The sequence below is a fragment of the Ammodytes marinus genome (assembly GCF_949987685.1).
Source record: "Ammodytes marinus genome assembly, chromosome: 20".
Classification (NCBI taxonomy): domain Eukaryota; kingdom Metazoa; phylum Chordata; class Actinopteri; order Uranoscopiformes; family Ammodytidae; genus Ammodytes; species Ammodytes marinus.
Genome location: NC_137224.1, coordinates 16,201,037 through 16,223,438, shown reverse-complemented (window position 1 = coordinate 16,223,438; position 22,402 = coordinate 16,201,037). Strand labels below are relative to the sequence as shown.

General features: G+C 42.6%; 2 protein-coding genes across 2 annotated transcripts; one reads left to right on the top strand and one right to left on the bottom strand.

The window, feature by feature from the left end:
* Positions 1 to 1,472: 1,472 nt before the first annotated feature.
* bsk146 (brain specific kinase 146) lies at positions 1,473 to 5,057 on the top strand (the record flags this gene model as incomplete). The annotated part of the gene is made up of 4 exons (XM_080049497.1): positions 1,473 to 1,672; positions 2,083 to 2,285; positions 3,346 to 3,537; positions 4,275 to 5,057. The coding sequence occupies exons 1-4, from the start codon at positions 1,501 to 1,503 to the stop codon at positions 5,055 to 5,057; spliced, it is 1,350 nt and encodes a 449-aa protein (XP_079905623.1). The 5' UTR covers positions 1,473 to 1,500.
* Positions 5,058 to 9,256: 4,199 nt separating this feature from the next.
* LOC307266771 (uncharacterized protein) lies at positions 9,257 to 21,293 on the bottom strand. Its single transcript, XM_080048875.1, has 6 exons — positions 21,146 to 21,293; positions 17,075 to 19,842; positions 14,677 to 14,770; positions 13,855 to 13,904; positions 13,616 to 13,687; positions 9,257 to 11,625 (listed from the first exon to the last, which is right to left on the bottom strand). Exons 2-5 carry the CDS (start codon positions 19,835 to 19,837, stop codon positions 13,640 to 13,642), a joined length of 2,955 nt encoding a protein of 984 aa, XP_079905001.1. The 5' UTR covers positions 19,838 to 19,842; positions 21,146 to 21,293; the 3' UTR covers positions 9,257 to 11,625; positions 13,616 to 13,639.
* Positions 21,294 to 22,402: the final 1,109 nt, after the last annotated feature.

Sequence of the window (22,402 nt, the reverse complement as noted above, 5' to 3'; positions counted from 1 at the left end):
AGTACATCCTCTCAGCTCCGCCATTAATCACCCAAACTGACTCACCATTCCACCACCTGCTGGTGTCAACTGCTTTTTCCTGTTCGCTTCACACACAAAAGATTACACTGCCAACCAACGAACACAGGGGCCTGTGGAGGGGATGACAAGGTGCTTTGGCTAGTGTGTGTGTGTGTGTGTGTGTGTGTGTGTGCGCGTGTGTGTGTTTGTGTGTGTGTGTGTGTGTGTGTGTGTGTGTGTGTGTGTGTGTGTGTGTGTATGTGTGTTTCGTAACATATTATTGGTGAAGCAGGTTATAAGTGCTCGCAGTACTCAGTCTATATTGGAATGCCATCTTCTTGACGGCGGATTAACTCTATTTAACTCTCTGAAAGATTTTGGAGCAGAGTACGAGATGAGCGTGATTAGTTTTTTAGCTGGATGAGATTGTGACATGTTAGAAGAATGAATATGACAGCAGTGTGAGTGCTGCTGCTTTCACTGTGTGAGCCACAAGACAAGTAAACGCATATTCACAAATGTCTGCTCAGGGAAGGAGAGAGGCTGCTTTCCAGCACTTCAGGTTATGTAACCAGTGTGTGTGTGTGTGTGTGTGTGTGTGTGTGTGTGTGTTTGTGTGCAAACTCCTATATTTCTTTTCCACATGGATCTATAGAGTGCGGTTCAGGACTTGGCAGGTCCGGCTTGCTCAGGAAGAAGAAAAAAAAGAAAAAGAGAAAGCAATCACTAAGAATAATCACACTGCAGCAGGGAATGGATTTGCTCGAAAGGACTGTTATTGGCTGTGTGTGTGTGTGTGTGTGTTTATGTGTGTGTGTGCGTGTGTGTATGTGTGTGCGTGTGTGTTTGTGTGAGTGTGCGTGTATGTGTATGTGTATGTGTATGTGTATGTGTATGTGTATGTGTATGTGTATGTGTATGCGTGTGTGTGCGTGTGCGTGTGCGTGTGTGTGTGTGTGTGTGTGTGACTCAGCACACAGCTCAGCCCTGGCATCCCCCTTGGTGAATATATAGCATTTAGAATTCCTTAAGCCTTCTTCACTGCAGATGATTAGCATTTTCAGAGCAGGCGGTGAGCCGCAACATGGACGGCTCGCTGTCCCTGGCTGACCTTGAAAGGCATCATGGGTAGTATCTCAAACACACTCTCCTATGTTAAACTGTCAAACATTTTATAATAGATAGCTGAAGTACCTTAGTTATCCTTAAAAAGGAAATTGTATTATTGCAGCGATGTATTGATTGTGAGCCCCCTAGTGGCAGAATATTTCATATTATACGTTGCCATGTATATTCATACTAAAGCACCCCCTACTGGTAAACTTCCACCACATTTCACAATCAAAATGTTATTTAAACATTGGATTACAAGTGTGTGTCTTCTCTTGTTTCCTTCACAGTGACACCAGGTGTTAGCTGCTGTGGTCCTGCCTGAGCGTTCGTTCCCCAGTGTTTTTCTTCCCCCCTCCCCCCGGTCCGTCCCCTGAAGCGCTCCCCAGCATGAGTTCCTCTCCGCTGGTGTCCCGGGCCAACATGGACATCCTGGACGAGCTGCAGCTGATAGCAGCCCAGAACCTGGAGCGGCTAGAGGTCAACAAGTACTATGAGGTCATCAGGGAGCTGGGCAAGGGCACCTACGGCAAGGTGGACCTGGTCATACACAAGATCAGAGGTGAGGGGGCAGACACACAAACACACAACAGTATACAGTACAAACAAAAAGCAATTACCTGCTGTTTTAAAGGTGACTTATTACGCCGATTGAACTTTTTCATGGTTGTTCAGATACCCCTGAATCAAACTGGCAGTTAGATTCAGGGCCAATCAGAGCAGACCGGGCTTTTTGAAAGGCGGGGCTTAGAGAGACAGGCCCTACATGGAGCGTTTCAGGGAGAGGCTGAAAAGGGGAGAATCAGCTGTGAGGAAAAAGAATGGATTTTTCTACACTACCCCATGAAAACAGTTTCTACAAGAAACCCCAAATTACAATTTTGCACCTAAAGAAATAGCATAATATGTGACCTTTAATTTAGAACAAAAAAGAAAGTCTATGGTTAACTTTCCTATATTTTGCCCGGAAAGGTACAAAGATGGCGCTGAAGTTCCTGAAGAAGAAGACGACCAAGCTGAAGTCCTTCCTGAGGGAGTACAGCATCTCCCTCTACCTGTCTCCCTGCCCCTTCATCATCAACATGTTCGGCATCGCCTTCGAGACCGACGACTACTATGTGTTTGCGCAGGAGTACGCTCTGGCAGGGGACCTCTTCGATATCATTCCCCCACAGGTGCTCCATCCATCCATTTATCCATCCATCCATCTATCCATCAATCCATCTATCCATCCATCCATCTATCCATCAACCCATCTGGCCAATTTATTTTTTACTTCTTTGCATCATTTCTGTTGGGTCAATGACCTCTGACCAAAAATATATCCATAAAGAGACGTTCTTAAGAGCTTAAGGTGAAGTCATACACTTTTTGTCAAAATCAGTAAATATCTCCTCACGATCCACTACCTCTTCCGCACAATGTGAGCTCTGAAAAAATGATGTTGTTAATACACAGCCTAGGCTCTGTAAACTGCGATGTAAACAAATGGTATGTAAACAAACACCGTAACTAGCAAAATGCCCGTGTAAAGAGCCTGGGGTGTGTGTTTATTTACACTGGATTATTTTTTCAACACGCTCACATGTCGTGTACCGGAAGCAGATCGTGAGGAGATATATTCACAGATTTTGACAAAAAGTGATTTCGACATCAAGCGTTCTCCAGAAAAGCTGCCTGCCAGAGATTGAGTATAAATTAGATCATAGAGGAACAATTATTCGGCACTCCGGCAGTGGTCTGCCTCAGATCTAGAAAGATTGCCCTCATCATTTTTTCATTTGATTTGACAAGTAATGAATTTACGTCACCTCATTGACAGGATGCACTGCTCAATTTAAAACCACTCATGTAGAATTTCCAAGTGGAAGTGGTAGCATTGATTGGACAGCTGGTAGCCCAGCAGCCAATGAATACACCACTGAATCTGATTCATTGATTGGGAATCAATCAGCTACAGCTACTGCATTGGAGTAAACCTGTAGAATATTGGAGGTCAATAAGTGTCTGTGTCCTGACACTTGTTTAGAGTACATAGTGGAGCTTTCTGTCAGTGTTTCTTACCAGTGCTGTGTTTGTGCCTTTGACGTCTAACAAACCACTTTTGCCAGCTGTGCATTGCATTACACACAAACAGATAACACATTTCAGCACACAACACTCGTCTTTGCAACAAAAGCAGCCATAATCCTTATTATTGGTGTGTACATTCTATGGCTATATTGTATGTTTCAGGTTGGTCTTCCTGAGGCGGTGGCAAAGCGCTGTGTGCACCAGGTAGCCATTGCTCTGGACTACCTGCACTGTAAGAAGCTGGTGCACAGGGACATCAAGCCAGAGAACATTCTCATCTTCGACAGAGAGTGTCGTAAGGTCAAGCTGTCTGACTTCGGCATGACCCGCCGAGCTGGCTCCCCCGTGAAAAGAGTGAGTAAACATGTGCCACTGGTAGTGCTGCGGTTTGTTTTGTATTAAAATATCTTATTTCATCATCATTTCTTGGTTCATGTATCACCTGTGAAGAACAAATAAGCTTTCTTAAGTTTCTGCAATAAACTCAGTGGCATTTTTTTTGCTGGCATGTGGTGTGACTTTTTTTTAAATTATATTTTGTTATAGTTTCATATGATCATATTTTTACAAAGAAGTTTGAACTACTTTTTCTAAGTAGCTTTAGGTAAAGCTATAGTGCATAACTTCATATAAATGAATGTTGCTTACAAGCCCTTGCCAAGCAAGTTGACACAAAGTTCTCGCTATATTTCTCAGTATGGCAGCGTTTACAAACTGGTGTCACCCTCTGACACTGGCGCAAGCTGACATTCCCAAGAAGCGCCCACAACATTTTTCAGTTGTTCATTCTACTGCTAAGAAAAAACCTGGACGTACAGCAGAAGGTTCAAAATCTATGAGCGATCACAGAAGGCTTATGTACCTCATGTAGAACCTAAGACAGCATTGTTGTAATTATTCAGAATTCCTTATGGGAGCAACAGAACTTAGCACTGCACTATAGTAGCTTTAACAAAACTAGATTTCTCCTGACGTTAGCTTTTCTGTAGTTCAACTTCTCCCAATCTGAAGTATTTGGTATAGTTTTCAAAGCCATGCTTTCAAAGTATCTTCCCTTAACACTTGAGTTTCCCCTCTCCTTTCCCCCCCAGGTGAGCGGCACCATCCCCTACACTGCCCCGGAGCTGTGCGACGTGTCCCGCCATGAGGGCTTCTGCGTGGACTACAGCACCGACGTGTGGGCCTTCGGCGTGCTGCTCTTCTGCATGCTGACGGGCAACTTCCCCTGGGAGAAGGCCCTGCCCTCCGACTCCTTCTACCAGGAGTTCATCCGCTGGCAGAGGAGGAGGACCAGCTCCGTGCCGTCCCAGTGGCGGCGCTTCACGGAGCAGGCGCTGCGCATGTTCCGCAGGCTGCTGTCGGTGGAGCAGGACCGCCGCTGCTCCGTCAAGGAGGTCTTCGGCTACTTCAGCCACTCCTGGATGCTGGACACCATGGAGAACAACAACAACAACGTGGGCAACGCAAACAGCAACGGCAACAACGAGAGAGAGAGGGTGAGCGCTGGTGGTGGAGGTGGAGGAGGCAATGGAAACAGCAACGGAAACGGAGGAGGAGGAGGTGGTGCAATCCGCGGAGAAGTCGACGGCGGCACTATATCTTCCTCTTCGTCCGGCGAGGAAGACGAGGAGCTTCTGGTGGAGCGCATGAAGCAGCAGACTCTCTCCCCTCTGTCTCCTCTGTCTCCCGTGGCAGTGGAGAGGGGGGGCGGAGCCAAGGGCGGCCCCATGGAGCAAGGTGGCGGCGGCCATTTTGTGTCAGTTTCCACCAACAGCTCGGTGTCGTCCACCAACAGCTACGACCGCATGCCCAGGGAGAACAGTTCGCCGGGCGGCCGCATGCTGGTGGCCACGCCCATCGAGATCTGCGTCTGAGCTGTAAGGGCCGACGGGACGTTTAAAGAGGTGGAGTCAGTGACACTGGAGAATGCTTGCTGTCATAAGGATCTTTTTTTGTCATAATCACTGAAAGTCGTAGGCCTGCCTAGACTCTGTAAGCGGGTATGTAAAACAAAGGGTATGTAAACAAAGGGGGACCCACCGTAGCTAGCAACATGCCCGTTTACAGAGCCCATGCCCGTCTATATAAAGTGGCATGTTGCTAGCTAGGTTGGGCCCTCTTTGTTTACATATCCGTTAAAAGAGGCTGTGTACTAACCCCAGATGTTTTTGTACGGAAGCAGATCGTGAGGAGATATTCACCGATTTGGACAAAAAGTGATTTTGACAATAAGCGTTCTCCAGAATAGCTGACTCCACCTTTAATGTTGCCACAGACTTACTGTTACACACTTTTATACCTCTCATCCAACCACATAGATGTGCATGCAAGGAAAAGGAAATGAGTTCTAGCACAGAACACCATTTAAACATCTTGGGAAAGGAAGAGCACACAAATGGAAGAAAATGTTTGGTAGAATGCGTACATTTCTCCTGACTCATTGTTTTTGGTCAAATTGGGGTCAAAAGATTCCAAGAGAAGCCCCATGATTCCAATGATGTGTGCAAGCGCAGTTAAATGTGGTGAAACCGAGAGGAAAAATTGCTTCCATAAAGATATTCTGTCACTAAAAACCATCCGAGAAGAAGACCAAAATGTATTTCTTAAAGCAATACTTCCAGCAAAAAAAAAGAAGAAAAAGAAAGACACAAATATGTGGCAGAGGGCTGTGTGATCTCTTCAGGGCGTGACCGGGTGTCATTTTGAAATGAAGCCAAGGGAAATGGGACTAATGGATTTGTATTTTTGAAGAAGACTAATACAGAGTTCAAGGAAATACCTTGTAAGATAACAAAAAAAATAAGAAAAAAAACGAGTAAGGTGTGGTTTTAAATGTGTTTTGTGTGTAACAAAAATGTGAAATTGCGAGTGTGTCTGTGTGTTTGTGTGTCTGTGTGTTTGTGTGTGTGTGTGTGTGTGTGTGTGTGTGTGTGTGTGTGTGTGTGTGTGTGTGTGTGTGTGTGTGAATCACTGTATGTGTGAATCCCAACGAAGTGGATTTCTTAGGCTTTGAGAATTGTTTTATTTATTTGAATTTAAAAAGACTTCACACTATTTTTTCTATAGTTTTTTTGTTTTGTTTTTGTCATTAGAACTTCACATGGTAATATACTGTATGTGTTCTGGGGTGGCTGTGCAACACCTGTGATTGGCTGGCTGCTGTACATATTGGTATGAACAGTTGTATATTTATGTATGAGGTTTGACCAGTGCTTTTTCAGATGGAATATTTTAGCGCTATTGGCTAATATGTCCATGACGTCAGAATATACTTTCTTTCTCTAGAGTTCTTCATGTCCAATGCATCTACTTCAATCTCAAAAGACTATTTTCTACTCACCCTCAAAATTACGTTTGTACGGATTTCCTTTGCAACGTTTTCAGATTTTTTTTAAAAAGTGTTTTTTATTGCTTTTGTTTCCTTCCAAACTTTTAGCCAAATGTATCGTCTGAAGAACTGAATTTATCAAATCAATCTGAAAAAGAAAAAAAAAAATCCAAGAAGATGTTAAAAGAATATAAAATTGCATGATGAAAACGTACCTTCATGAAAAATACATTTCAAGCGGCTTTACAAAGAAACACAGGAAGAGAGGAAAAAAAACAGATAAAACGAAACGTAAAAAAAAACGTTGTGATGTGGAATCTTTGCCGTAGCACAATTTCTTGCATTATTATGTCCCAGAGTAAAATAATTGCCTTCATGACCTCCTGAGACATTCTAGGGCTAAAAAATAAATTTAAAGAAATCTTAACAATAATTAGTTTCTACTTTAGTGTGTAGTATTTGTATTGCTGTTAATGTCGTGTTCACCGTAGCACCCAAAAAGCAAAGCATGAGGACAATAGAGCGAGAGGCTTGAATTTATAAACCCACGGCTTAGGGAAATAATTGGTGTCAGTTTTTAGAAGAGCTTGTTGCTTCTAAAATTGCAACATCTAGTGAAGTTGTGTGGTGTAGATGTTTTTCTTTCAAGTTCAAATTAACAACAAAAAAGTAATCCTTTTCCCTTCTTTTTTAATCATCATAAATATTACCAAAATAATTTGAGGGGGTAATAAAAAAAGCATCGGATCACGCATAGGGATAAGCGTTTTGTGTGTTGCTTTCAAAACATGAAATCTGCATGAACTTGTATGTGCAAAAAAACTAAAAAAAAACTCTTGTGAAAACTTGCTCTGTGTTGCTCCTGTCACAGGCTGTAGTACTCTGTAGATGTAGAATAGCTGCAAACAACAACATGCTTCTTTCTCTTGTGAGAGTCGCTGGCCCTCAGCTTGGATATGGCCTGACCCAGGATCAGCGCGACTCCGTTCAGCCCTTACAGAAACCCATTTGGGATCATGTTCATCTAAACTGCTCCCAGATCAGCGAGCCAGTATGCAAATGACTCCATCTTGTGACTCTGTCTGACCTCATCCATCCGCAGCCCTTCTGACTCAGAACACAATGGACGCTCCTGACACGGACACTGTAGCCGTGCTGTTTTACACTGTTGTGTCAGCTCACATTCAACTGGTGGTGGGGGGTAGGGAGGCTTTCACATGACAGTATGAAGGAGACATTACACAGGCCTGTTCATTACCTCATCATTGTATTCTTTCTCTGGATTGTACCCCTCAGACCTGTTTACTTCTCCTTAGCACTTCCCACATGTATCTACAGTTTATCAAATGTCCATCCTAACATGCCATGTAGTGTCAGGCCGAAATTAATCAAAAGCAAACATCCTCTAATGAACACCAATTTGTTCGGCCATTGAATTAATAACAGTGTCCTGTTGGCTGGGTGCTCATCTGTAAAAATCTGGCTGAGATCAACTCCATTTGTTCAATGAAGATTCATTTTGTTTCAGAGATTTGTAAAACACAAAAGGGCCACAATGTTTAAAACGGACTGAGAAATTGAAACTAAAGCATCAATTCACCCAAGTGACAACAGATTTTAGAATGGTTATTTTGGTGTGTCAGGACTAATACTCCTGTAACGATCGGGGTCAGGTATCCACTGCAGCTGTGGACACCTGACCTGGGAGGAAGGATGACTCACAAACCAAACTAAGACATTATCCAATAGCCTTTCAACCCTCCCCTTTTCTCCCCGGTGCATCCTCACCCACCCATCCCATAGTGACATTTCTCACAAAGCTATCATGACTTTGCTGGAGTTTTTAGTGAGTAGATGACCACAGCACTAGAACTCGTATCCGGTTCTGTCTTTGCAATACAACTGTCTTCCTGTAAACTGAGATTTAGTCAATAAAATGAGAATTCTTGTTGGAGTGATCTTTGGCATTGTTTTTGTTTTATTCTAACTCCCCCAGGAGTGATGCATTAGGACAAAGCTGGATATACAAAGGGAGATCATTAATACCAGTATGTGTAGCTATGGAATACTATGAATATGTGCTGGCATGCCCGTCAGAAAATATGAAAACAAATTATAATTTATTATGAAATATAATTAAAAGATATGAACATTTATGCAAAAAAAAAAACACGCACAAGCACATGAAGGAAGCGAGTGAAAAATAGATTGCAGATGCACTGGGATGAGGTTGTTTTTATATGTGACCATGTGAGATTAACAATGCTGAAACTAAGTACACTTTCACTTTGTTTATAAAAATAGGATGTTCCAGTCTGCAAGACATGAATAGTTTTTTCTAAGTTCCGTGAACCATCGGACCAGTGCAAAGGCATTAATAACTATATAAAAATAGCATTCCTTTCACTGATGCTCTTACAGGTCATTTTTAATCAGTCAATGATGAGTTTATGAGTTTCATAAACATTTAAAAGTATTGTATGAGGTTCAACAGCATGTTAGTGAAGAAGCCAGTTTAAAGTAGTTTAATTTTTAATAAGTTAACCATTAGAAATGATATATATTAATTTATTCAGGCAGTACATTTAATATTAAATGTACTAATTTTTATGTCATATTGGTAATTTTAGAACACTTTCAGAAGACAATGAAGTGAGCCCAAAACACAAACTTCCTACAGAAAACCACAACGTTGAACAAAATATTTTATTTTGACAATGACATGACCTCTGATGCTCCCAGAGGTCGACCGAGACGGTACAAAAAACAAGGTTGCCATGAAATAAAAACCATGACAAAAAGTGACACGAGTTGGCAGTCCAAGTGCCATCATTTTAAAACTAAAACCACACCATAGTACTGACGGACACACGCAGGAGTTGGAATGTGATGAGTAGTGTGTGTACAGAGAGGAGGACTGAAGGCTTTCCATCCTGCTACATGGACCTTTGCTCCAGTCATGTGGGGTAAACAAAATGAATCAGAAAAAAATACAAGACAAGAAAAATCCAAAAATAAAAACACAAATCATTAGAATATCTGAGATTCAGCCCTGAGATTAACACACGGACAAAATATTATTTTTTTCTTCAAAAACTCCAAACATTTTGTAAGAAACAAAACATATTCCAAAAGCTGTATTTGGTGCAAACAAATGCCTGAAACTGGGGAAAGAAATTAATTATATATTTCAGGCTTGCTGACACAACTGCTCATTAAACAGTCAATGTCACTGCAACAAAAAATGAGGATGGCACGAATGAAACCTGTTCCAGGAAAAAGAGTTGGCTATGTGTTTGTGTGTGTGTGTGGAGGAGGCGTTTTAACATGCTGCCACTATGCACAGGAAGCCTAGGGCGACCTGTGTGTGTGTGTGTGTATATCTGTTATCATCCAGTCATGGGCTAACTGGACCACACACAAACACTGCTCTCAGACAGCACAACACTGCCCCAAATGGCGCTATGCAAAAGTACACCCAACTCTGGCTTTATGTAGACTTTTCTCTAAAAACTAATTGGCACACTGACCCATCTTCACCTGATTTAACAAATAAAAATACACTAGGAACTATATTCTCAGCACATAGTTTACACAAGCCTTAGAAAGTCAGTGTGTATCTGCCTGGTCAGAGGGGTTTCGATAGCATTTGTCCCACAGCGCCAATAGTTTTAATAACTACATTTGTCGCAGAAAAAGTGCATTGGAGCTGCCTACAGTCATCACAATGTCCACAGAAAGGTTACATACATCTATGATTTGTCGTTGCACCACAAGCTAGTGTGTGTCGGATAAGGCTTTTTTGTCAGAGTGGAAAGTCACCGTTTAGGCCCAAGTCAGGAAATAAAAGTCTTATAATCTAAATACTAGCACGGCTATTCCTTTTAGAAATTAGGATCGATGTAAACGAAAGATTCTTCAATGTAAGCGTACAGTTCTGCATACATCCTCCTTCAACTTTAGTGATACCGGTGAAGTTGAGTGGTCCTTTAACTTCAAATGAGGGGGGCTCACAGCAGTGGGAGTATTGTGCTCCAAATAAAAAAAAACTGAACAGAAATGATGGCAGCAGATGGCTTGCATTGAAAAGGAATCTCTTTACTTTGAGAGGACAAATCTAAGCCGGCTTTTTATTTATTATCCCATAACGCAGCTCTCGACAAATCGTATTGAAAGTACATTAAAAAGAGGCCAACTGATTTAAGGGGCCGTAAAAGACGAACACAACAGGGGGCACATTTAAATTGTGGGGAGCTCAAAGTGCTTGACGCCAAATAGAAATCACATGGTCTCATCCTGATACGCTATAGGTAAAATTAGCATTAGCAGTCATCTGAAAAATAAGGTAATACTGCAGCCGGGGAAGCAAGAGGACCAGCCGTGTTCAGTGCCATTCCTAAGTGCTTCCTGCAAAACCTCACCTCATATTAGAGGAGAATACATTCAAACACATACACTTTTCAGTCCCCATAAAAACATCAAACTGGGTCCCAGCATTCAGTGCAAGAGTCATTTCGGGTGTCTTTGAGATTTCTGCACCGCTTTGTGAAACAAAACTTGATGCCAAAAAAGTTTAAGAAAAAAAACTTAGCTGTGTTTGGAACACGTCCCCCAGTCTGGTACCTTGTTCTGTTGAGTGTCCCATCCACATAACATTTGAATAAAACCCAGCCTCTTTCTAATGACTGGTTTGATTATTTCAACATTGAACTGATTTTTATCAATAACTTAAAAAAAACACTATCAAACCTCTTTAGACAACGGCCTTAAGAGGCCAATTACAAAAAGTAAAAGAAAAAAAAACTCCAGGAATAAATAAACCAAATATACTTAAAAATTCTTTAAAAAAAATTAAATATCTTTGATTGTTATTCATATTTAATCCAAAAAAATCCATATAAATAACTACACATTTATAAACACAAATGACAAAATTCAGCATGTTTACTTAATGTGACGTTTAGTAGACTCCCCCACTGTCTTCAACAGTGCAGTTGAGGAGCAGTGGAGTGGAGTTAAGGTTTTCGGGTGCTAGCTGTCAGTCAAGCTGGTCCACAGTTGCCATGGTGACCAGCAGAAGTGGGTGGAGCATATGATGTCGCAGTTTGGAACATCTGGACGAATAAAAACAGAAAAATTGATTTCAAAGAGATGAATACACCCCAACACAACTCTTCTTGTTTATGATAAAAAAAGACGCCGCCTCGACTGAAATACTGGCTGATCAAAGAAGTGAACAGACTGCCACGGTTTAGTGTATCTGTAACCAGCAGCTGCTGTCACCGGTGCTATCGGCCAAGAGAAACACATCCCAGACACTCCCCCAACTAAAGCTACTGCGGTCCTATCAAGCTAGAAGTCCATTTCTGATTCAAACTATGAATCATTTCTTCAGTTTCACTCTAAATGCTGGCAGAACCTATTCATCCATCGTCTTCCATTTGATTTAAAATCTAAATGTTGAAATTCAATGATGATACAATATTTTACGCCAAGATGGACATTCTTTACAGACTCTTGGTATAAAACACACACAACAGAATCAACTTATAAATGTTTCAAGCCATTCCTCTAGCGCCATCATTGGTTCCGATTTTCAATTTCTCCACTACTTTGGTTAATGACACTTCCTCTAAGCCTCACTTGTATTCTTCTAAGTAGAAAATGCTAGCACACTAACATGCACAAATGTATGATACCTGCTTAGCATTAGGGCTGGCCCGAATTATTCGAATATCCGAGTATTCGTTTCATAAATTAGTATTTGGAGCTCAATTCAGTATTCGGAATATTCGTTTTTTGTTTTGTTTTTGTTTTTCAAAAAATATTTGTTTAATTTTTTTTTGCAAAAGCACCACAAACTGCAACATATTTCGTCAGCAAATAATGATTAGATACACAAGTTCTACAACAATTGTAAAATACACATTAGACTTTAATTTAAAATATATTATAGAATTATTTGAACTTTGACCTAGTTGGCCGCTGACCTTTCAATGCGCAACCGGTGATATCAGCTGTAGGCTACGTGATGTTACCAGAGCGAGGCAAACTAAAGCGGCACCAAGCGCAGTAGGGAGAGAGAGATGGAGGAAGAATAGATTATGTGTTCCTCTTAACTCTATAACACAACATTAGCACAATTTTGGAAGGAAAAGTAGCCTAATGCTTGGCGTAATGCAAACGTTAGCTTAGCTTAGCCGTTTGTTTACGTTTCTAATGCAGCGCTGCTATCGCCCATCATCATCAGTGACTTGCTTGCATTATGGGAATACGTGGTCAATAATGGATATAATATGGACACAAAAGACTATCAATATAGGACCTTTGTATGGATTTATAAATCCCCGAAAAGATGCACGTTCCGGGATGAATTGATAAGCTCCTGTACGGGTTACGATGGCACAGAGGACAGCTGATTTGGAACGGAACAACAGCTGTTCGCTTCCACAGGGAAAAAATAAGAACTCCGACTTTATTACTGTTCGAAAGTTATTAAAGTATCAACAAACTACGCTGCTTATTGTCTCGGCTCACACACTTTGTTTCAGGGTGTACATTTGGATTATTAATGTTGGTTTTGATGGTGTGTTTTTTTAGAACGAGTACTCGAATATTGGCTCGGAAAATCTAACGAATATTCGAAGCCTGTAAAATGGTATTCGGGCCAGCCCTACTTAGCATCAGCCTGCTAGTATTGTCAATGTGTTTATATTGCAATGCTAGTGTTACAAGTAGCATGGCAGTGCATATGTGGAATCTCACAGAGCTGCTAGTTTGGCTGAAGTCTCGTATTCTTTGTATTGTGTAGCTAGTTCGGATGTGATGCTAACAAACTAACATATGGAGTAATATGGGATGTTTAAAAAAAAATCAAATCAATGACATGTTAACATGAACAGCAATATTCCGATATTAACCGGGTGACGATCATATTCTGTTTTCACTGCATTCTTCGGCATTTGCCACAGTTTTGCCCTGGTTGACTGTTACTGTCACTCATATTCAAAGTCTCCAGCTTAAATATTAATGCAGTTTTGCAACATGAAACTGTCACTGGAGCGCCACAGGAGGACATGAAAGCTAAGACAGGAAAGCACTAACCTCATGAGGTCTGCGCTCACTCTGTCACCTGTCTTTCCATCGGTTCCCTGGAGGGGATTTGAATGTCTTGTTCTAAGGAGGGAGGAGAAATCACAAAAGTCTTGTAGTTAATAATTCAGTCACACTATTCCCCCCAAGGACTCTTCCAAACAACAGACAGCTAGGTCATCTGTAATAGCAGGAAAACCTCCTCTCTAGTTTTTCCTAACCACTTGTTCATTTCAGGTGCGGTTACTTACCTTGTGCTTTTTACACCTCATGGAGAAGTTCTCTTCAATGAGGACACAGTCTGTCAGAAGAACAGAAGAGAACGGGAGTTGAAGGTGCCACACTGATTCATTTGAAGGGTTCAACTGCCACCAGTGCAAGTTAACCACACTTTACAACAGAGCTCTTAACAGGCCAATGCACAGGAACTCACACAAAGCATCAGTCGGTGGGAGCATTCAACACACAATTTAACCAGTTACAATGTTAAAAGGTTGAGTCAAAATACATGTCAAAACCACTTTTTGTATATATATAAAAAATAAAAAAAAATCTGTGAATATCTCCTCACAATCTGCTATCTGTTCGTACTGTGTGAGCGCTGAAAAATGTCTGATGTAATTACACAGCCTAGGCTCTGCAAACTGGAATGTAAACAAGGGGTGTGTAATCAAAGAGCACCCGCGGTTGCTAGCAACATGCCTAGTTTACAGAACCTATGATCAATGGATTTTTGTTCATTGATACAGTGAACACACACATAGTATTGGCAGGTAGCGAATCTTGAGTAGACATTCACTCATTTTGATAAAAAGTGATTTTGACTATAAGTGTTCCCCAGAATTGTTGATTCCATCCTTTAGCAAATAGATCAGAACATAAACCTGGACATATTAACCACTTACAGCCATGAGCTTAGTGGGGAATTAATAGTGTGAACAGACCGTTTAAGATTACAGACAAGGTAAAAGTAGCTGTGTGTGCACGTTGTACCTTAACGTGCACAGGGATAAAGAAGTGCACTTTGTTCCCCTTGTGATGTGTATAGATGGAGGGCAGAGAGCAGCACCTACCTGACTCCAGAGCACACCTGTAGTGGTACTTGTTGGGGCAGCCTTTGAAGAAGCAGCCCAGGGAGGCACCGGGGTTCTGGCACGCTGAACACGTCTGGAAAACACAGCACATAAACCGTTCAATACACACACACATCGTTTATTTGTCCGCAATGCGCATGCAAGCATAATCATTCTTCACACTATTCTGAAGGTTATTACAGAAGGATATGTTCATACGTTGATAATTGTTTGATTTATTTAATTTTCAGTTCATATAACCTTTATTTATACTCCAGAGATCAAAAAGGGGTGACAGACCATCATTTACAATGACGTCGAGTTGTGATACATTTTTTTAATTAAAAACCATGCACAAAATGCATTTCTCAGACCTGTACATAGTATTTTTCGAGATGGCTGAATCCAAAAGGTTTTCTCTGAAAATGTTAAACTGTAATATTTTGTAACAATGAAATAAAGATTTTAATTCTGGCTTTATCCAACATATACATTCGTAGTTGTAATGTTTCTATTGTAAGTAATCAACTTGCAACTTGTCATGATGATATCTAGAGGTTAAAAATGTAACCTATTCACCTGCAGTGTCTCGGCTTAAAGGCTGAATTTATCCCTAACTTATATATGGTCTGGAAGTTAGCCAAGAGCCAAGGGAAAAATACATATCATTGACATATTAGGAGTTCTTCAGGGTCCCTATTCATCAATGTTGCATGAAATGTCCAACATTTATCATTGAAGGAATCTAAGCATGGTGAAAATATTTGTATCGCCTCAAATGTATTTTGTTTATATACCCTTTTCACTTTCTCATAACAGCGCAGGTGTTACTTTGAACATTAATGATGGCTCTGTCCTTTTCAAATGTCCCAGCATGCCATGACGCAATAGTAAAGAGACTATGACGTCAACATGAGTAAGTCTACTGCAGCCCAACTAGCAGCTAATACAGCCTGAGATACTCACTATTACTCACACATTATCCTTGGGATCATAAATGCTGTAAATGTCCTGACTTTTTGCCAAATAGCCCTAGATCATAAGATACTCTGTATGGAACGCTGGCATTTTAGACCGAGGGTACTGCATTGCTCTGTAAAAGAGTGGGGTTCGAACTGAAGCAATCAGGTAACAATTAATGAACAAATTAACATTAAAATTATTTTTGCCTAGCAACTGAAAGATGCCAGCTTCTTATGGTGTGAATATTTCCAGGTTTTCCTAGTCCTCTAACTGAATCACTTTGGAATGGGTTCCGCTGCAGCAGAAATATCCCTAAAAAGAAAGTTTTTTTCCCCTCAACATAACTCTTTAAATCACCAACCACAAAGCTCACATGGCGACAAATTGACCGTTTCCATTACAACTTTGATTGAGGAAGACAAAGGTGCGGTTAAAAGCCGAGGGGACATTAGGTTAAGATATATGCATGTTTTCCAAAAAATTTATAACAAACCTTCACCCTTAAACAATTAAGGAGTTGAAAAGGTTTTCACTGGTGCAACAGGCAGCGCTCACACAGATGTAAGGCAGTAACACAGTGCTCAGCTTTTCAACAGCTGCTCCCTCTGAAGAGCCAAACCCTGAAGCATAAAATATTAGCCACATTGTGCAGACCACAATGTCTCAGTGTTTCTTGCCAGCACCAATCATTTCAAATATTCTTCTAACTGACATTACTGTCAGTTACTCTTGCTCTGATTTGATAACATACCTGAAACATATATAAGTATCCTCGAGGCCTAGAAAAACACCTAAATAAACAGGCACATATTAACGCATTATTTGCCTCAATGTTTGTTTGCTTTATTTCCATATCCATGTGACCTTTGTTTCCATGAGGTATTGTGAAAAACAACATATGTAAATTAATGGCTGTAAAAAGGTCCCAAATTATGCACTTTTTCATGGTTTTTCAACATAAATGGGTCCCTGGTGTATGTTGAGACTGTGTTCAAAAACCCCAGTCAAATGTATCTCCCCGTATGATGTCATAAGGGGAGAAGCCACGCCCCCTCATTACCAACCTAACTTAGGACCACCTCCACCTGTGATAAGCACACCCCCAGATACCCCTCAATCTAACTGGCAGTAAGATTCAGGGCCAATCAAAGAAGATTGGGCTTTTTGGGAAGGCGGGTCTTAAAGAGACAGGCTCTAAAATGGAGCGTTTCCGACTGAGGCTGAGAAGAGGAGCTTCAGCAATGGAACTGTGAGAAACATAAAGGCTTTTTTTGGACACTACACCATGAAAACAGTTTCTAGTAGAATCCCAAATTAACATTTTGTACTTTAAAAATAGCATCATATGTGCCCTTTAATGTTTGCTTCATTTCTAGCTCCATCATATTGTGTAAACAACAGATTCACATTACAGGCTTAAACTTCTAGCATTTACCGTCTCCTGGGCCGCCTTCACAGCCTCCTCCAGTCCGTAGACCCGGCCCTTCACGAGGAACACGCCGGCCGACCAGACGGCGCAGTCTTCGTGGAGCCAGTATTCACAGGGCTCCAGAGGCAGCACGGGGGGGCTGTACCAGTCCTCCACGTCGGCAGTGCCTGCGTCGGACCGGGCCCTCTTAGCTGAGGGGCTGCCGGTTCCATCCAGGCTCCACTGCTGGCTCTGGGGCTGGGCTCCTCCAGGCCTGAGGGGCCGTGGAACCGCACGCTTCCTCCTCCCCCGGCCCCTGACACTGCACGCCGAAGAGTCAGAGTCGCTGTAGCCGTTGTCGTCTTCTTTGAGGCCCGACGTGCTGGCTGCTGTCTTGGTGCTGGGCCTGAAGCCCTCGGGGTAATAGGGGCCGTGGAGGTCCCCTAGGTCCATGGTGTTGGTGGCCCGCCCGCACAGGCAGCAGACCAGAGGGCCCTGTTGCTGGCTGTGCGAGGACGGTCGGCCCAACTGCAGACAGGAAGTGGTGGGTACGGTGGCGGAGATGAAGCCACCGCCGGGTTGGGTCAGCTTCTTGTGCGGCGTCCTGACCTCCTGGGGGTAGTTGACCACAGAACACAGAGACGGAGAAGTCTGCTTACGCTCCACGTGTATGAATGGAGAGAAAGCGTCTATCCTGAGCTCTCTTTTCTCCTCCTTGTGCTGGAGGTACCTCAGCCTGATCTCAGGCTCCTTGGGGGAGAACATGGAGGACAAAGGCTGGCTTGTGATGGATATCTTTTTCCTCCTCCTTTTCGTTTTGGGAGTGCTAGCCCCTGTTGTTTTGGGAGTGCTAGCCCCTTTCGTTTTGGGAGTGCTAGCCCCTTTCGTTTTGGGAGTGCTAGCCCCTGTCGTTTTGGGAGTGCTAGCCCCTGTTGTTTTGGGAGTGCTAGCCCCTTTCGTTTTGGGAGTGCTAGCCCCTGTCGTTTTGGGAGTGCTAGCCCCTTTCGTTTTGGGAGTGCTAGCCCCTTTCGTTTTGGGAGTGCTAGCCCCTGTCGTTTTGGGGGTGCTAGCCCCTGTAGTTTTGGGAGTGCTAGCCCCTTTCGACTTGGCAGTAGGAGAAGTTTTGCTACCTAGAGCCTTGCCTTTGCCCGGGCTTTTCTTTGGAGATTGTGGAGGTGGTATTGGTGGCGGCGGCGGAGGAGATTTTGCATGAATTTCCACCGAGTCCTTTGAGGTTTTGGGCACAGCAGACCGAGGGCTTTTTGGAGATGTCGTGCCGTTGTGCGTCTTTTTAGAATGATTGATTTCAATATCAGAGGTAGAGTCTTTGCAACTGTCAGTGTTATTATTATTAGTCTGAGCCCTTTTCGTTGGACTTGCTGCTTTTTGTTTTACTGATTTCACCGAGGGAGACGCTTTCACTTTGCCTTTCTTTTGTGCTACTACAGGCGGGGCGTTGTTCGGCTTAAGACTGGCTAACTTGGAATCACTAGCTTTTGATTTTGGAGTGTTTGCCTTCTTATTGGTGCGTATGCAGCCCGAAAATTTATACCTGCCTGAATTTATGTTCATAACTATGGCCTCTAAGCGCGTCCCTCTCCCTAAACGCATGGGCAGCTTCTTTTCTTTCAAAGTTCTCTCCGATTCCTTTGCATTGCCGTTCATGTGGGCAACGACAGGCTTGGGTTTGATTTGGGAAACTTCTGAAACACAATCATCATCTGTCAAGTCAATCAAAGGCTCCAACAGTGCCTTGCGTCTACGAACGGGCCGCTTATTTTCACGGCTAGAGTCCGACCTGGTGGTGCCATCTGTGATGTCAGAGCTAAGCTGAATGGCCCCAGCTGTACTTGAAGCATTCCACGCGACCTCATTGGCTGTCTCCAGATGAACGGTGTCTGCGCTTGGTGAGCTGCAGGCCTGTGGCAATATGAACACATCCTCAACATTGTCCGGTGAGGGAGCTGAGGGCGACACAGGCTCCTCCAGAGGACTGAGGTACTCCTTGTCGGGTGAAGGTGGGTCCCTAGCAACCAGGCTGTCCAGGGCTAGCAACGGGTCGGGTTTATGTATCACGGGAAAGTCCACCCTCTCCTCCTCCATGATGGTGGGGCTAAGCGTTTCCACTACTACTGAACTAGACCAGCTGTCACCTTGACCGTTCTCAAAAACGCTACTACTGTTTTCCATAGAGAAGCTTTGTTCAGCTTCCATTTCTACATGCGTGACAATATCGCCTTCGCTCAAAATGACTCCACCATTGGCCGCCTGTGTTAGACAAACTCCCCCATGGTAGTCCGGTCCCATTTGAGCCCCAGACAACGCCTGAAATAGTTCCATCCGCGTGGCGAGGTCCACGGGCCCCTGAGCCTCTTCCACGTAATGCTGGTTAAGTGCGTAAGCTCCGGTCTCCACTAGCCCTTTATCTAAGTCTGTGTGGAGGGGCAATAGGCTGACTGGTGTAACACTGTATATGGAGTCTTGAGCGGAGAAGACATGAGACCGGCTCACGTAGGACAGGGTGACTGTGGTGCGGGAGAAGGCATTGTCCGGTTGAACTTGGTCCCCCGGTTGGAGTGTGATGTCCGAGGAGCCCGTTTCTATGAAGGGTAAAGTGGGGTCACCGGTACCCGTGCTGGGGTACCAGCCGGGGCTCTTGACCAATCGCAGGGCCTCGAGGGAGGCAGGGTTGAGGACGCATTCCTCTCCGCTCCCGGTCAGGTCGATAACAGTGGAGGTTGACAGGTCCTGAGGCTGTAGATCGTCCAAGCTCCCAGGTGGCTGCTCCATAACAACTGCAGTGGACGGAGAAGGAGAAAAGAAAGTGATGAAACTAAAAGATTATTAAAATAAAATAAAAGTACACTTTGTATTTATTTATTCTTTCTGCAAAGTTGAATTGAATTATTGTACACAGTTTTTATTTCTATATTTTTCTTTGTTTAATTAATGTTTGTTTCTTTTTTTAAACTTAGGCCTACCTTTTATTTCTCCTTTTGAAAAGTTTTATTAAATTCCTTAATTTGTGTACAATTTTAACTTGACAGGGGAGATTAATTTGTGTTAGTCAACAACTCTTTATCTGATCAGAATAGACAAACTGAGCACAGTAGTTTTCTTCCATGAACTCGAGGTCATAGTTTAACTAAATTCACCACTAAGCTACACATCACTTTGCTGCTGTGTTATTTATTCAGTTTGTTTGCTTTTTCATTTTGTTTTAACACGTCAGGGACACAACTGAAACCACACAAAATCCCTTCCAGTTAAAGCCATAACGTTGACATTAGCTAGGAAACTTTCGTGGGCTAACATTTTATTAAGATCGGAGAACATAACAGGGGTGAAGTGACAGAGTACGTGTTGGCAACATTCACAATTATCTTAATGTTACTGTATTTTTCTCGTATCCAGTTGTTGGGTTCAGCCGGTTGTGTCTGTGAACACAGCTGACTTTTCGCCACCAACGTTGACAGGTCAGGGCTGCTAACGTCAGTTAGCTAGCTTAGCCACAGCTAACGTTAGCGCGCGAGGCCCGGCTTAGCTCCGGTAACCTACCCGTAAGCGGAACTACGCTAAATATTTGGCTGCTTTAAGGATATTTTTTATTTTAGCCACAAAGTCACGCGCCACATGACGTGATTTTACAACTTTTACTATTCGACGGCGACCATTCCTCATATCGTCTATGTTTACTCACTGAATTTACCAATTTTTTCGTCAAAATGACAACTTTAAAAGCGGGGTGGTCCACATTGTTCGTTACTGCACACTGTCGCTGACAGTAACTTTGTTGCGGGCACAACGGCCAAACATATTTAAACAAATTAAAAAATCTCGTTTTAAAAGCTGCTGTGTTGTATAATATCAATTCCGAATTTAGGAGTGGACTTAATGGCGCAAATGAGTATAAATACCATTGAATTAGAATTGAAAATTCAACTACAAATCAAGGTAATATTAGATTGCGGATTTCGTTTCATGGAGTTTTGCAACACGTTCTCTCAATGTAACTAAACGGTACGCATCGGGGCAAGGCCCGGCTGGCTGAAACAAAGACAGCGGAGGTAATGCGCTGCGTTGCGGGTCTAAACTTACCCGGACTGGAGAGATCACAGCGTTTTAAAACGTCCAGTTAACAGATCGCCCCACCCGGCATCTCTCTCAAAAAGCCATCCACTCTCAAGAGTCACAATATATTACTACAATAGAGAGACAGCCCCAAATTTAATTAAGATCCACACACTTTCCAGGGACACATTATTCTGTTAGCAGCAGCGTCAAGTTGTTTCGATTATAATCTCAAACTTCCGGATGCCGCTTTCACAATAAAATATTCAGTGACTGATTTCGGAGTTTTTCTTCGTTTTATTAGAAATAATACGAATGAAAAGTGTAATCAAACCATGGGTGGAAATTACTAAACACACAATTCCTTTAAATATTGGAGGAAAGTTAGCCCAATGTTCAGTTCGATTAGGAACTGATCCAACTGTTGCACGTGGGCATAAAACGTCAGCCAAACCGGGTTGACACCGTGACCCTTCTCTTTTCTTGTTTCGGACATAATCAGTGGGCATTACTTTCAGGTGTGTGCTGTCTAACTCTGGGTGGCTTGACAAGTAAAAAACGAGCAGCCCAACTGCTGCTCGTTTTTTACAGAGGCATTATGGGAGCAAAGGTTCCAACCAACCAATAAATCCTTTTTTCTTTACAAAACACTCTCAACTCAAAATCTACTCAGCCCACTAGTTTATTATTCCCCGCCTCGAGTTTATAACTTTATGACATGGTTTTCATCTGTGGATTAAGTTAGTTTAGTTGTCATGTAGACAGATTGTGAAACACATGATTAAAAGCTATACTACGGAGAAAAACAATTAGGCTAAGTGCACCTTTCATTCAGTTTAGTCAAACTACTATTTGGAGGAATAATCATATGTTTAAACTTAGCCATGATGAGGCCTATTGCGATTAAATCCTACACTCCCCCTAATGATTCTGATCTGCTTTCACTCACACCTGTGGTTGATTGCATTTGTAGACAGACAGGAAACGTGCCAGAAACGAATGTAAAAAGGCGTGCCAGAATATTTGTGCATTGATAGGTCATTGAGTTCTGACACACACACACACACACGAGTGTTTGCTCATTGTTATTCAAGCTCTGGAAGAAAATATATTTGAATTGTCCTATGAAAAGCAGTGTGTCAAAGGTGAAGTCAGCAATTCTGTAGAGCGCTTGTTGGTCAAAATCAGTCTGCTCACCAACTGCTACCTGTCTGTATTGTGTTTGTGTGCGCGCTGAAAACAATTCCAGCTTTAATACACAGTCTAGGCTCTATATGTTTATTT